This window comes from Symsagittifera roscoffensis, chromosome 2 (assembly GCF_963678635.1).
Source record: "Symsagittifera roscoffensis chromosome 2, txSymRosc1.1, whole genome shotgun sequence".
NCBI lineage: Eukaryota > Metazoa > Xenacoelomorpha > Acoela > Convolutidae > Symsagittifera > Symsagittifera roscoffensis.
In genome coordinates this window covers 79,495,895-79,511,544 of record NC_087063.1, presented here as the reverse complement: position 1 = coordinate 79,511,544, position 15,650 = coordinate 79,495,895, and the positions used below count along the sequence as shown (strand labels likewise).

The following is a 15,650-nucleotide window of genomic DNA, read 5'->3' as shown; positions in this document are numbered from 1 at the left end:
TGAAAGTAATAAATGCACCACTCCAAACTAAAATGTAATACAAAGAAAAAAAACTAAAAATTCAACAGCGAAATAATAGATCAGCCTATAATATACATAAAAAGCTAGTGAATTTTGAAGCGCTAATCCAAATTGATACTTGATTGCTGTTTTTCGAAATTCGCGATAATGCCATGTAAGGCATGAAGAAAAAAAATATTTTCAGATTGACATATATTTTCATTATACCAATTTTTTTCACAATTTGGCGTTGAAGGGCATGCTTCATTTTTTTCTGGTGTCATATTTAAAAATATTAATTTCAGGTGTGGACGAAGGCCAGATGACATACGAAGAGCAACACTGGCACGCGACCCCAGAGTGCTTCAGCTGTTTCCGGTGCCAAAAACCTCTTCTAGGCTTACCTTTTTTACCCAAACGAGGTGCAATATTCTGTTCACTCATGTGCGGAAAAACAGAACTGAACCACTCTATGAACAGACATAACAGAATAGAAAGTGGGGGTATGAGTTTGAATAATAGTACACTCAGTAATGTTATCACCAGCCAAATATCTCACCAAAATTCACCCACCGCAATCGCCATCACCCGAAAAGACTCCAAATCCGATCACTCTTCCGAATCCGGTTCGCAAAAAAAGACCCAACACCTCAAAACTTCATCGTCCTTAGAAGATATTTCAACCTCTGTACATATTAAACAATTGCCTAAACTAAGTGTAGAACACAGTCTATTAAAGAAACCAAATTTCGCTACTTCGAAAACATCAGACTCGCCAAAAACGTTAATTAAACCTTTCAACTACACACCGCCCCGAAGTTTACCATCAACAGCCATAAGTACCGTGCCAACGGAAAGCAGTCAAGCCGCCGACAACACTTTATCAACGACTGCAACATCCGATCAAGCTCCGACAGCTCCGAATAATACACCGGCGAGTCCCAATCGAAAGCCCCCAACAAACTCATCGTCGAATACTCCGACTACTACAAGTCATCAGTTGCACCCTCTTCAGATCAAAGACGAGGACAACGACAGTGCTATTTCCTCTTACCACAGTACCTCTGACTCAAACACAGGAACTGTAAGTCCTCAAGATAAAGTACCCACAAGTCTAATCGGCCCTGCAGTACCTGTCGAAAGCCCTCCCCCACTACCCCCGAAGCCCGCTTTTATGCGAGCGGCCGCGACATGTCATAAACCATTACCTTTGAAGGCCTCGGATAATACGACTTACTTGAACGATACGACTGCGCAACGAATTTTGGCAGGTGAACTGGATTTCGAGGACGGAAGTATGAGCAAGTCTTTTAGCTACAGGTCTCTACCCGACCTGAAGAAATCAAATCTGAAAAACAGAACTGAAAATGCTTCGTCGCTTTATTCGTCGACGGCCAATAAGAACGTGAGTTTCAACCCTTTTGTGACCGAAAGATCACGAAGTAACTCGTTGCCGAGAAGCATCGGATCCGAGGACGAATACGAACTGTCTGGAGCTCACTCGGACTCTGAAGATTTCCGACGCGAGTCGAGATCACGAAGATCTGCCGAATGGAAACACCTCTCAGATCTGCGGGACTTTTCACGCGAGGAGCGACTGAGGTATCTCGGACATAAAGATCATTCGGAATGGCTGGAAGAAAGGAGAACGCATCCTTATGGATACTATACGGATAGTTCGAGTTCTTCGAGCGATGACGATGATGTCTACTGGCCACAACATGCACGTCCGGGTGGCGCAACTGTTAGTTCGCACCATACTGTTCACGGTGCACAAATGAACATGCGTCGGAAAAAGAAAGCGGGACGAAAAAATAAATGCAAAATTAGCTGACCAAAAAATATGGACTGAATTTTGTTTCTAATGTGACAAACAAAATTTGCAGCACAAAATTTGCACTCAGGGCTGAAAAATGGTTTAAAGTTAGATGTAGAATTACTTATAATTTCTTAGATGCTTCTTCCCAATACAGCACAATAAATAATAGAGCCAAATCTCAGTTATAATTTATCAATGTGAACACAAACCTCGAATCATAATATAAGCTTTCGGAGTTGTCAACTCGGAAAACGAACCAAGTGCAATTAAATTGGTAATAGAACAATAACACAATTTGATATCAATGACTTTTATAGTATCTATATTTTGTTTATTTTTCACCTTTATTTTGTTCCCTTTTTGTATAATTTATGATGCTGGAAGTTTGAAAAATAGTTTCAGTCACTGCTCTTTTTTCGAAGTTTCATCGTTTTGAGTTTCATTTGTTTCTGCTAAAGTTTCCTCCGAATTCGTTCGTTTTGGCTCGTTTGTAGGCTCCTCATTAAAATAATACCGGTCCAAAATGATCTCCAGTAAATACAGGAAACCCAGAAACCCAATTATACAATAAAAATAATCAAAGGTTGAATCGCTAAGAGATAAATGCGAAATCATTTTTCAGCTTGAATACTTCTCGTATACTTTTTTCAAAAGCAGCTGAATTTATGCAAGGTTTGTTAAATTTTAATGAAGATGAAAAACGCGGTTTCATCAGCAAGTGCGATACAAGCACAGGAAGCGAATATTTTGATCGTATTAGAAAAAAAATTTCCCGTTTAAATTTAATTTAGAAAAACTAAGAGTGAAAAAAATGAAGTGATTTAACAACAAAATGGTTTTGAAAAAAGTCAGAAATTCAGAAGTAAGGTCAAATTTGAAATTTCGACTCTTCTTAAAAACTAGCTTGCCAAATCTAAGTTAAGGGTTCAATTGAATGGGTTGAATGTGGTTTAAGAAATTACTCTTTACAGGGTCTGCGCACTAATTTTTCTAGAACAGCAATGTTGGACTCAGCAAAGTTATGTTTGTTTGGAATTTTTTTTATTTTCTCGAAAACTAACTTGCCAAACCTGAGGTCAAGGTTTCAATCGGAAAATCAAGCTGTATGGGTATTCGCTGCATAAACGAATTTCTCCAATTTTGGTCAGGAATCCGCTATAGACTTGGAAAAATTTTCAATAAACAACCGTGCCAATTCTGAAAAAAAGTCAATCGCAGAAAAATTTTTTCCTGAAAAAGCGTGTTTTCCGTACTTTTGATTGGAATCAGATATGAACTTAGTAAAGTCCAATTTTTAACTTTTTGAACTTTTTGAAAACTTCGCATGACCTTTTGCATCAGTATTTTTTAAAAACTTTATCAAACAGGTACTTTTAGCTACAGCTGGTCTCCTAGTGCTTAACAATTTTTATGCGCCCAAGGCGCAAATACTAGGTCGTGTGACTTTTAATCTCCAGGTCTTGGGTTTTAATTTAGCACACAGCAAGTTTTTTCATAGATATGCGTTTTCCTTTTTGAAAAAAAAATTGAAAAACATTTTAGAGCTACTTTTTGCTTGTGTTTGCAATCTGCAGCTTCTTCTCTGTGTTTACAACGTTTACGAACAGTTTGGTTATTTTAATGTAAGATGAAAGCTTGATAGATTTTGATCGTTCTTTGTCAATAATACTTTTTTGTTTTCCATTCTGCTTCTTTTGCACAAACTTCCAGCAAGTCAATCTAACTTATATTAGGGGATTAAAAGTATGCCGATTATCCGAAAATGGGTGTTCTGTTTAAGTTTAAAAAAAATTTTTGGACAAATAAAAAATGAAACAAATGAAAAGTCTATTAATGCAAAATTGTAATTTGTGATTTTAAAAAAGCATTCAATAAATTCAAGAGCGGTTGTCTCTTCATTTCCAGTAGAAGATACCATCTAGTTTTTGTGATTTCTTTCATAATAACTGTATTTGCGAAAGCCAGTCTGTTGTAATAGATATTTTTGTTTCTCGATTTTTTTTTAAATCTATGAGAAACATGCCGTTGCCGACAATTTTACGAAAACGTTTTGAAAAATGATCGGTCGTATGGTTATTTGCTTCACATTACGTAATTAGAGAATTATTTGGCTGAAATTTTTCATAAAAATTTATCTGACTCTCTGAGTTTTAAGTTTTTCTTTTATTTTAATAAGTTCGTAATACGAACTGTTTCGCCCAGTTTTTAAATACCTTGCTAAACTAAGTATTATTAAAAACATTTATAATAAAAACTAAAATTTCATCGAGAAAAAATTAAAAGAAAAGCACAGCTTTTGTATAAGTGCTTACAATAAAATTTAGTTCAGCATGGTATTTAGAAACTGGGCTAAACAGTTCATATTATGAATTTATCAAATTTTGCATTAGAGAACTGTTAGTTTATTTTTTGAATACCACCTGTTTTATCAGTATCTTATAAAGCATGGTCTTCTCAGCGAATAATCACACTCACTTTATCCTGTTTAATTTTCAATGAAACAATGAAAAATTTGTGTTTGTTGTGGTTTTTTCAATTAGACTTGAGATTTTAAATTACAAAAATGTAAACTATTCTCGAAATTGATAAGCTTTTCTATCTTGCGGTCTCAAACAGTCTTCCCAAAATTTTGAATATAATTTTTTTTACATGTTTAATTTGCTTTTCTATTAATGAAAGTCCCTGTTATTTCATCTATGGGTTTTTAGTTTGTTTAATTCTCCGTTGCTTAAAATTTGTGTTTTGAACGATATGCGTGGCTTGAAGGACTTTGCTGAAAATTGCTGATATTTTGGGACAGTGGTTTTTAAAAATTATTTTTTTTTGTTTATGTTGCGTTTTTTCAACTTAATTTTAGGCAACGATAAGAGATTTTGAAACACTAAAATTTTTTAATAGTGTCAAAGTTAATCTTCTATTGCAAAAAAAAATCAGAAAGAAATGTAATTCTAATACTGCTCAACGAAATAGTTACGAACAAGCAACTAATGGAGGTTTATCATCTCCAACTGCTTAAAATCAAAATTTCAAAATCAACGAGCCTAATTGTTTGGTATTAATTTCAACAAGAATAAAATAAAATATTTCCTCAAAACGCAGGTTGCAAACAATTGCCTTTCTTTTGGTTTCTGTTTTGTCGAAAAACAACAGTATAAAAATTTTCATTTTAGTTTTTGAATTGATTTTACGCGGGAAACATTTTTATTATTATTTCTGGAATTAGGCAGACTGAAATGAAGTTTTAAAAAGTAAACACAGCTGTCAGGAGAGCAATTAATTTCAGATAGTTTTTAAAAGAACCATTAGTTAAGCCAAGTAATTAGTTTTTTCCGACCACTTTCGATCAGTGGGAAGGAACTATGGCAAAAGATCATTTTTTATTGCTTTTGTTTCCAGTTTTTTTACCTCAAAGAAAATTGGTAAAGAATTAAGTGTGGTATCATTTTAAAGCCCCAATACTCGTCATTTCGTTGCCAGAAAAACAAAGAAATCGTCTCAGTGTCGAGAAATTTTGCCCTGAATATTTTCAGTTTTTAGAATAAATGAAATTAAATGATGAGACGTTAACCTCCCAATATATATTAATTATTTTTTAGTATTAAGTTTCAACGTTATTTTAGCGTCGTTGCTTCTGAGTATTTCAGTTTTTCATAACTAACGTTAAGAAAAAAAAATCAAATTAAATTTGCTATTTTTTTCGATATGATTTCCGGATCAAGTAAACAGCTCAATTTGTAAACAGCTCAATTTGAAACAGATCAATTTGAAATCTGTATTAAATGAGATGACCGGAATATTTGTGCTCGGGGTGGGTTTTTTTTTCTTCAGACATATTTCGACTTTTTAACTAGCCATTTTTGACGGAAATTTTTTATATCATTCAAAAGCTATTGTTGTCCTGAGCTTAAATTTGAAAAGATATTTCACCTGTGATCATTTTTCATAAAGTTATGAGGGTTTAAAGATTGCCATTTTGACCAATTTGGGACAATTAACGCGCGATTTAATTCGCGCTATTAACGCGTAAGCGGCGATTTAATCCGTCTTAGAAATCGTTCCGAATTGGTTGAAAGAAGCTTATTTGCCATAATTAATTTGTTACAAGGAGCGAAATCTATTGTTTTGTACTTTATATGGCGTGTGGGGGAATGATTTTCATAGAAAAATTTTCAAATTTTACAAAAAAAAATTTCATTTTTTTTTCATTAAATTTTTTAAAGTTATTACTGCTTCAAAAACCTTAAACGGCCGTCGGAACATCCAGGGCTTCGCCCTGATACGAGCAGTCTTGTTTCTTTATATCCTTGAACATCTAAAATATGTAAAAACATTTCCGCTGATGCACACTGAATTCATATATTACTACCCCACAATGAATGTCCGTGGCTGTGTCGCTGACCGTTGACATAGATAGTATTGTAGCAAAGACACAAAGGCACACGAACACATCAAACTTCTAACACGCGTACTATTACTTTTCCCATGTTTAAATATTGAGTATCAAAGAAACATCGAACAATTAAACGAACAACGCTATGAACAAATATCAATTCAAAAATAGATTTCGTTTATTTCAATTGTAATTTGTCTTCAAATTTTCAGTCTTGCAAACTTTTTAAACTAACTAAAGAGTCAAAAACAGTTTCAGTTTCCATCAACAATACAGAAACAAAAACTAGTTTAAAAGTACCGGTAAAATCAATACTTTATAGAATCTCATTTTTCAAACTTCCACATGGAGAGAATATATCAACTTTTAATCAGAATCCAAAAAAGGCAAATAACAAAATAGCATCCACTTTCACTCTTTTTTGGCGATTTTATCCATCATTAAATTATCTCATTTAACAAACTATGCACTATGTACTGCAGACTACAAGTAAGTTTTGGAGAATTTCACTCTCAGCGATGTCTATCTCATTTAACTAGGCCGCAGATAATATTCTTTTGGCACTGATACCTTAGGGTCGTCCGAGCCTCCATGCTACTCCCTTTTGCGTGCCTCATGTGTTGCTCTATCGACTGTATCCCTTTTCACTAAGACGCAACAAGTTCGATAGAGATAACTGAATTCAACTAAACAAACAGAAATCCTGTCAATTGGCTGAGAATATAGTTTATCAACTTACTTGAAAGTAAGGGTCCACGATCGCTTTTGACAATTTCCTCTAGCAATTCAATAATGAATCATTTTGATTTCTGCCTTTTTTTCTGAAATGCTATCATCAATACGGTAGCTTTCACAATTTGACCCAAGCAAAAAAAAACGTCTTACGATCCCAATCAACAAATTCCTGACTTCCCTGAACTCTAACCCTCAGTTCAAATCAACCTCCAAACCATGATATGTTCATTCAGTGTGCCTCCCAAAGTCCTCATTTTTATTATCCCGTAAATGTTTCCACCCTCCAGGGATAGTATAAGAACCTTTTCATGGGCACCTAATTCGTTTCAACATCTCATCTATCGTCTATTCAAACGCTGACCTTCTATATCAAGGGGCGGAGTTCGTCTATTAAGGATCAAATTGAGCTAAAAAAAGCACTCGTTGGAGCTCAGGGAACTTCCCGCACAATCATAGTTTGTAGGAGAATAATTTCCCATGCAACGCTCCTATTAATGCCAATTTCCTCTGGGACTTATATGTTTTGGTATAGTTGAATTGCTAATAATAGCTGAACTATTTTAGCTAAGCTCAACCCAATGTTTACTAAAACCTCTTTAATAAGTTCTTCTACTTCAATACCTTAGACAACTTAGACGAAGAACAAATGTTCTCTTAGGCCCCAAGGATGCGGTTAAACTCCCTACAGGTATCTTTCATCCACCGTTGTTCCCACTAAATGATCACATTTTATCCACAGTATCTAGTGCTAAGGAATATATCACTTTCCGGTGTTAATTCTGCGGCTTTTTACATAATTTGGGCCAAAACGTCAAAAGGTCATTTGAAGGGTCAGCCCACCGGAGTCACCCAGGGTCAGTCTCTCGTATTTCGGGTTAGATTTACATGGGATTCCCACCGTTCGAATTCCATCCATATCCCATCAGTACTACCAATGTTATCCCATTTTTAGGTCAGTTATCAGGTTTTGGTAGACAGGACTGTCTACTGCGGAAGGAACCAATGAAGGGGTTTCATTCACAAGGATTTTTTTCAACAATCCTATACTACAAGTAGATGTTGATGTACAGAACAACTTTTTTTGATTGAGCTGTTATTGAAGCGAAAGATAAAAAAAAACGTTTCATATAATGCCAGGCAAAACTGTTCAACGAACATTTTTTCGGTCTAGTGTTTACTTCATGCAGGAGGAGTGCAAAATTAAAAAAAAATTGTTAAAAAAATGTAATAATAACTTTTTTTCATATCAGAGATTGATCAATAGGTATTTGCCATTTAACATATTTTTGATATGCAAGGAATTCAAAAGGCCTGATAGGCTCAGTCAGGTGATGCTTTAATTAAGCATCCTAATTTCATACCCAGGAGTTTCACTAAGAAGTTTCAACTATAAGGTACTAAAAATTGTCCGAGCCCTACAAATCACTTCAAAAAAATCTACAATTTTGTGTATGATGTATAAATCACAAAAATTATAAAAAAAGTTTTTTGTTTGACTACTATTAAGATTGCTGACCGTATCTGAACTATAATTTGAACAAAGTTGATTAGTTTTCCAATCGGTACATCTATTTTTTAAAGACTCTTGCCAGCGAAATTATTCGTTGGTTTGATTTTTGACTCTTTTATTTTGCAATCTCTGAGTCCAAATTTGAATTTTGTAGGAACTTAGTTTTCATAGCCAAATTTGCTATAAGCAAAAAAGATAAATAAAATTATTTGGACGCTTTTCAATAATGTTCCAAGAAAACCTTTGTTCCAATTTTTCGTTCTGATTCTCTAGCGTAACAAAAACAGACAGAAAGTCGTTTCTCCACCAATAAACGTAGAATTAAGAAATGAATGTATCCATTTGCTGTAACAGTATAGCCGACTAAATCAGTCACTAAATCAGGAACTTTAATTTTTTTTAAAACTGAATCTTCATTTACCATTTTTTCTTCGTTTATTTAAGTCTTTGTGTGCTTTCTAAATCTTTTATGGGATACATTACTTACGTAGTAAAACATAAAATATGATGATTGAAAAATTTCAAGCAAGCACAAAGCAACATTTTTCAAAATTCTCCTCGACTGAAAAATTCTGTGCACCTGTCACAGCAACTGGATACACTAAACTCTAGATTACGTTAATTGTTCCGACTGTTGAAGAAAGGTCAGAATACTTATGCTTGTTTATACTTAAGTGTTTTCCCTTTTACCCTTTTGGAACTTAAAATACAAAAAGATTTATATATCTTTTTGTATTTTAAATTGGTTTCTGAGTTCTCCCATATTGATTTTCTGAGCTCCCCCAAATCACTATAAAGACCCTATTTTGACCAATTGTTTTGCGCCACAGGCAAATTTTTGAAAAAAAAAACAGGCCAAAAAAGGCGTCTTTAGGCATTTTTTGGAAAACTTTGATCAACAAATCGCGTTTTTTTTGGCACGCTCTTCCTCCTCAAAATTGTTAAATTTTGGCCTCAAAAGCTCTTTTGTGAAATATTTAGGTTCCGTCAACCAAAAATGGATATCTCAAAAGGGTGCAAAGGGGGGTCGAATCCAAGAGGGAGGAGGAAGGTGTCCGCAACCTCCCCCCCCCCCCCCCCAAACCCGCTGGTATATATATACATGCGCCGATCTTAGAGTTTCTCGAGGGGGCGGTGTTTCAAAAAACTTCGAAAGTTAAGCCGACGTTTTTTAGGTCGACTAAGTTGTTCCATCTGACTAAAAATACCCTATTTTGACCAAATCCAAGTTTGCGCCGCAGGAACATCATAACTTCGATTCTGCAATCGTTTTGTGGATAAATTGACATGTTGCCAAATACATGTTGTAACTTTAACGACGCGGCCGGATAAAAACACCCAGATTTGTTTACCCAGACGTCTCGATAAGCAAATGAATTGAAATTTATTAACTTCTTTTTCTCATCAGAGACCAATAATAAACTGTGACCTTGAACAAACCTTATGAATCCATTTTGAAAGCATTACAGCCAGACACCATCAAACTGCAGACAAAACAATAGTAATCAGCTATTATCATAAGCGGCCTAACTTTTGGTTTATTGTTATCAGTTCTGATAATACCAGGCAAATTTGGTGATTATTTGAACTCTCTTTACCTTCAATTGCGTGTTTCTAGTGTAATAATGATCAGAGAAACAATCAATGATTTCTGAAGTTCTTTATTGTTGATGGAAATTTAACTTTCATTCAAAATCAGACCTCAGTTTTTTGCAAAAACTATTCGCTAAAAACAGTTTAATTACGAAAAACATTTCAGTTCGAAACTCACGAGGAAAAATACGGCGCGAAAACTGGTCCATTGATTTCGACAAAATAATAAGAATCTTTTGGTATGGCTGATTTTCGTTGGAACTTTTTGGGTTCGAAGACTCTTCTTGTTGTTCAAACCGCTCTGCTGGTCATACTTTTAGCAGCAGTGGTAACTTTATTGTACCTTTTTCTGACGAAAAACACCCAGACAGAAATTGATCCAGAGTACGCTGCTGCCAACTCAAAACTATTCGAATACATGAATTTGGAAGCGAATCCGTGCGAAGATTTTTTCGAATACACCTGCGGAAAATTTCGAGACGAGTCCATGTTCGGTATAGGCCAATTTGACAATTTTGCTAAAGTGCATTCAAAGCAAAAGACAATGAGTATTTTACCGCGACTATTCAATAAAATTGTAGAGCAATCGGAACAGTCGTGCGAGTCGGAACTAAAAATCAGTCATCTATACCATAGTTGCATGGACGAATTTGCAACTTTAGACCAAAACGGGTCACTTAACATAACATTCATGAATACTACGGAAACAAAACTGGTTGAAATTGTTCACGACATGTTCATGAAAGAGTTTAAGTTTAACGTCTACAAGTCGACTTCTGATGATAAATACAATGGTCCACTTGACGTAATTTTGTGGCCTCAACACGACGCTTACTTAGACCCCTTTCTCTCGCCTCTTTTTTGGGTTCGAGCGGCAGCTGTTAACGAAACATTGCTCGCAGAAACTAGTAATATTCAAATACGGCATTTGTCAATTGATGAGTTGCAAAATTTTCTGCCGATTACCCTGGACGAAATTAGCGGAGACGCTTCAATTAACGAGGATTTGTTTCAGTTTTCGTTGGATTTAATATACAAATTTCAAGAGAAAAACTTTGTCATCGACCAAGAAGGCAAAGCTGCTTTAGACCAATCGCTGCATACGTCAATTAACGAGCTTTTAAACATACTACCGAAAGAATTAGTAATAGACGCCAACACCGCTTCGCAATCCGAAAAAAGTTTCCTTTTCGACAATTTTCGAAATCTTTTTCCAAAATGGACAACTGACAAATACAATACAACAAATGATGACATAACTCTGGAGCTTGCAGCAAATTTCTCGACATATTTCGAACCCCTGAAAGATTCTTCGGTTTTAATGAATCCCAATAACTTCATGCAGCTCCAATTTTTTTCAACAGTTTTTGTTCTTATTAATAAAACAACCTATAAGCATCCTTTGACTACAAGAGAACGTGAAATATACTGCTTAAACTCCTTAAGTGATTATTTTGACTTCTCGTTTGTTGCATCTAACGCATACATGAAATACTACACCGGTGAAAAACTGTTCCACGTGTTCGAAGACCTCATCGCAAAAATTAAGAGTCAGATTTTGGAAAGATTCGAAAAAGTTTCAAACGATACGACGAGATCTGCTTTTAAAGAATACATTAAGCGAATTGATTTTCGGCCGAAAATTGATCAGCTCGACTGTGACATCACAGATGTTTTACTCGAAGATTTTGAATCTGACCCAGAAAAGCTTCAGCCATATGCCCAAACTTTTCTGAGTTTGCGAAAATTGTATCAGTCGAAATACCTGAAGATTGGTAATCCTAGAATCTACAACATGGCACTTGAATTCAATGCGTTTTATGATCCCTATCTTCATCGAATTTTGCTGTTGAGCTTTTTTCTCGACACTTTGTTTTCTGACCAGAAACACGTTCCAATGAATTACGGAGACATAGGGGTTGTAATAGCCCACGAGTTCTCGCACTCTTTGGATCCAAATATAATCTCATATTTCTACATGCAGGAGCTTCTCGACTCAAAAACTAGACTTGATATGAATGATTTCACGAACTGTATTCTCGAACTATTTCAGGCAGAGGGAATATCGAACAAATCTATAGGCGACAACTATAGCGACATTATGGGAGTAACACTATCTTACGAAGCAATGGTTAAAAACGAGAATCTAGAAAAACTCGACGAAGAGCTTCGCAATTCGCCTATTCTGAACAGATTTTCAGCACGCGAATTATTCTTCGTGTCTTATGGCCAATTGTGGTGTTTCGCAAGCGTGAACGAACGGAAGGCGTTTAATCTCGGAAACAAAAGCCATGCTCCGAATTGGGCTAGAATCAACGTGGCGTTGTCGTCAATTCCCGAATTCGCGGAAACTTTCAATTGTAAAGATGGGGATTACATGGCATCAAATCAACAATGCAAACGATGGCCGTAAACTTTCAAATATGATTATTTTATATGGAATTATACTAGCTTTCAAAGTATCTAGCTATGAAATAAAAGCATCTGGCTGAAAATAAAAGTATCTAACTAATAAATAAAATCAAAATATTACAAAAAAATTACTTTTGAGAAGTGATTAGAAATTCATTGCAAAACAGCGAGACAGCTATCCTTGCATTGCCAAACACTTTGCGATAACCGATACAGACTATGCTAAGTCAGGTTGACTTTAAGAAAAACAAGACTGCTCGTATATCAGGGCAAAGCCCTGAATAATTCGACTGCCTCTTAATCTTTATCTAATAATGTTTTTTGGGATACACAGGATAGAGCATGTTTTGATGATCGATCCCCCAAGTTTTGTAGAAATTAAAAAAAAACATACTTAGGCCGTGTTTTTGAATCCTCTAAGGCTTAAAAAAATTTCTTCAGGGAGCCAATTAGATACTAGATGCAAATTAGGATAAATATAAGTTTGAAGAATCAGGTTGCATTATAACAACGGTTTTCAGGTTTTCAGCATTATAAACTAAAAACTGAAAAGATAGGTTGTCAACATTATAAACTAAAAACTGAAAAGATAAAACAATTAGTTTATTTGTGTGTTCAAAGTTCAGAAGAGATGTTGAAATTTATCAAAAAGTTAAACCAATAGCAGGAACTGTACAGTGACAAATATTTATCAAATCAGTGCCAGCTAAATTTAATGCAATTGCAATACAACTGCAGCTGGCTCTCTGTCAGGTTGAATAACTCTCTAGTCTTGGACTGATTACGCTGACTCAAGGTTGATTGTCTCTGCCATAGAAGAATAAGACGTGTTGCAGAGCTTTTAAATCATGTCTCCTGCTTTTTTCAAGAATTTACAATACATGATATAGTATGCAAGCAAACAGATTCAATGGATTACTTTCTTTTAAAGGGAAAAAACGAAAAGCAATAATTGAGGTTTTGGAGGAGCTGAAACAATTAATCCTTGGGACTCGCCAAAAAAGCATCAATCAAGCCTTTCATACAGTCTTTACACGGGCCATTATCGAAAGCTGCTTTTTCCACTTTGCGCGAGCTGATCGGAGAAAGTTTCAGGAGCGCATTTTAGTCTACTCCTAAAAAGTTTTCTGAATTTTAATTCAACTTTCAACTACTGAATGTTTCTTGACAACATCGTAGTTTGCAAGTGCTCTGCAAAGTGCTTGTATAAAATATTCTAAATACTCTTTTCAAAAATTTATTCAATATGTTTAGTAGTGATACAGGTCGGTAGTTGTCTACATTTCGCCTATTTCTTTTTTTGAACACTGCTGACACCCGCGTGTCAGCTTCTATCTTATTGATATTTTCCTGTTGCGCTTGAGATACTTAAAACTTTTGTTCATAGTGACTGCCACTTGCTTGTCAGTTTTGTAAAAAAAAAAGATTGATGAGAGCCCGTCCGGTCAACTAATTTTGTCGGATCTGGTGTTGCTATTATTTCGTGAAGAGTCTCTATCGAGACGCTGAAACTCGTCAATGTTGGGTTTTTTTATTGTTATGTCTTCAACATTAAGTTTACTTTCGAAAAGAAATTATAATTTATTAGGAAATAAAACATCCAACATGTCTACTTTTTCATTTTGACTACTGCTTCTTATTCCATTTTTAATTATTATTCTAGAAAAATTACAATATTGGTCTAAGCTTTTGAGATTTGTCTCAAACAGTTTTCCTGATATCTAAGTCCGTCAATTGTGGCAGCTTCAGTTGTTTTTGCTCCTAAATTATCAACCTGTCTCGCTTCCTCTAGCTTGTGGGTTTTACGAGAAGTAATAGTTGTTTTGAAATTAGAAATGCTAATTCAGAAATGCTTGAAGAAAACCATGAAAGAAGAGTTTGTTTATATCGTTCTTTGTGGAGCTGGTGAGATCATCACAAAATTTATACAACTATTCTTTCATTTCATCTACATTGGTATAACAGCTGCGCTCTAAAGATGCAGATTTCACCAATCTACTCAGTTGTTCAGAGTCTGCATTGCGGGGCTGGTTCTTAAGTTCTCTATGAGCGGCTTTCTAATTTTATGGTGACATTACACCAAAAACTTATTGGTATGTGATCTGAGCAATCAAGACTTTAGGAAATAATTTGTTTTTCTCAACATGATTACGACAGTTTCGTTAGAACGCAACATAGAGCAGGTTATTAGAATATATATTAAACTCTGTCACTTGTTTTAGTTGTTTTTCATCAAATGGGTCAACAATACTTTCCTCAAACTCATTGCTACTCTAAAGAGTCTCCCTATTGGTTTTTGGAAAGTTTATTTCTCCGCATATTAAAAAATGGTGGTTGTGGGAAAATTTTCACTCCATTTTTTTTTCAAAATTTTCTTTATTATATTCGTTAACGCATTTTTCTGTTGTTTTAGAAATCGCTGACGTCTAGCTTGTTAGCATCTCAGTAGTATATGTTGGGTTCAAATTGCGCAGGGACCGCCGATCTCCATGTATAAGATAGGCTATAGAGTAGCCGGTCAGCACCATATGTATTAAAATAGGGTATAGTTTTCCCATGTAATCAGATAAGTTTTAAGTTTCAGAGTTTCAGATGCTAAAGTTTTGTTTTTCAAAATTGTTTTGGCGCCCGATTTCACCGATATAATGTTTAAAAATCTAAACGACTTCTTCCAGCATTGTATATAGTTTTACTACATATTTTCTGACGTCTTTAGACGTTTATTATGTATTCCATCACAGTAAACTTCCTGTTTAGGGTAAGAAAAGCTCAGTCTCTTTTAGTTTGTTCATAATGGCAACTGCATAGTATTTCGTTTTGAACCCTCTATTAGTTGTTTTCAAATTCTCTGTCTCATCCATTACTTGTCGATAATTTGCCACTGGGCCATCTCCAGAGTCTTCTAATGAGCGTTTGTTCAGTCCTTTACTGTTAACGTATAAGTTTGACTTTCACTATTGTAACAACAATAAGTTTCACTACAAACGCACAAGAATTCTGTGCATCTGAACCCCTCTTTGAATGGTTTTGGTTCTCTCTTGTCAAGCTTCTTGACAAAACGGGGGAAAAGTTTGTTTTTCGCTTCTGCTCTGAAATAATGTCGACAGTCCTTGCTCCACTTTTCAGTCCATTTTCCTCGCTTGTTGGGAACTTTACGTTCATCTAGATTTTCATCTGCTCAAGCCAAATAG

At 35.1% G+C, this 15,650-nt stretch overlaps 2 protein-coding genes across 7 annotated transcripts in view; both read left to right on the top strand.

Annotated features, from left to right (window-relative positions):
• Positions 1-2,483, top strand: part of LOC134840598 (prickle planar cell polarity protein 3-B-like) — a 49,118-nt gene extending 46,635 nt beyond the window's left edge. For all 6 annotated transcript variants that reach the window (XM_063856518.1, XM_063856517.1, XM_063856520.1 and 3 more), the window contains one exon: positions 306-2,483. In XM_063856518.1, the coding sequence (XP_063712588.1) occupies positions 306-1,834 (1,529 nt within the window). In that variant the 3' untranslated portion in view covers positions 1,835-2,483. The remainder of the gene's footprint in view (positions 1-305) is intronic.
• A 7,805-nt stretch (positions 2,484-10,288) lies between these two features.
• Positions 10,289-12,460, top strand: LOC134840006 (neprilysin-like). The gene has a single exon (XM_063855632.1). The coding sequence runs from the start codon at positions 10,289-10,291 to the stop codon at positions 12,458-12,460; it is 2,172 nt and encodes a 723-aa protein (XP_063711702.1).
• Positions 12,461-15,650: the final 3,190 nt, after the last annotated feature.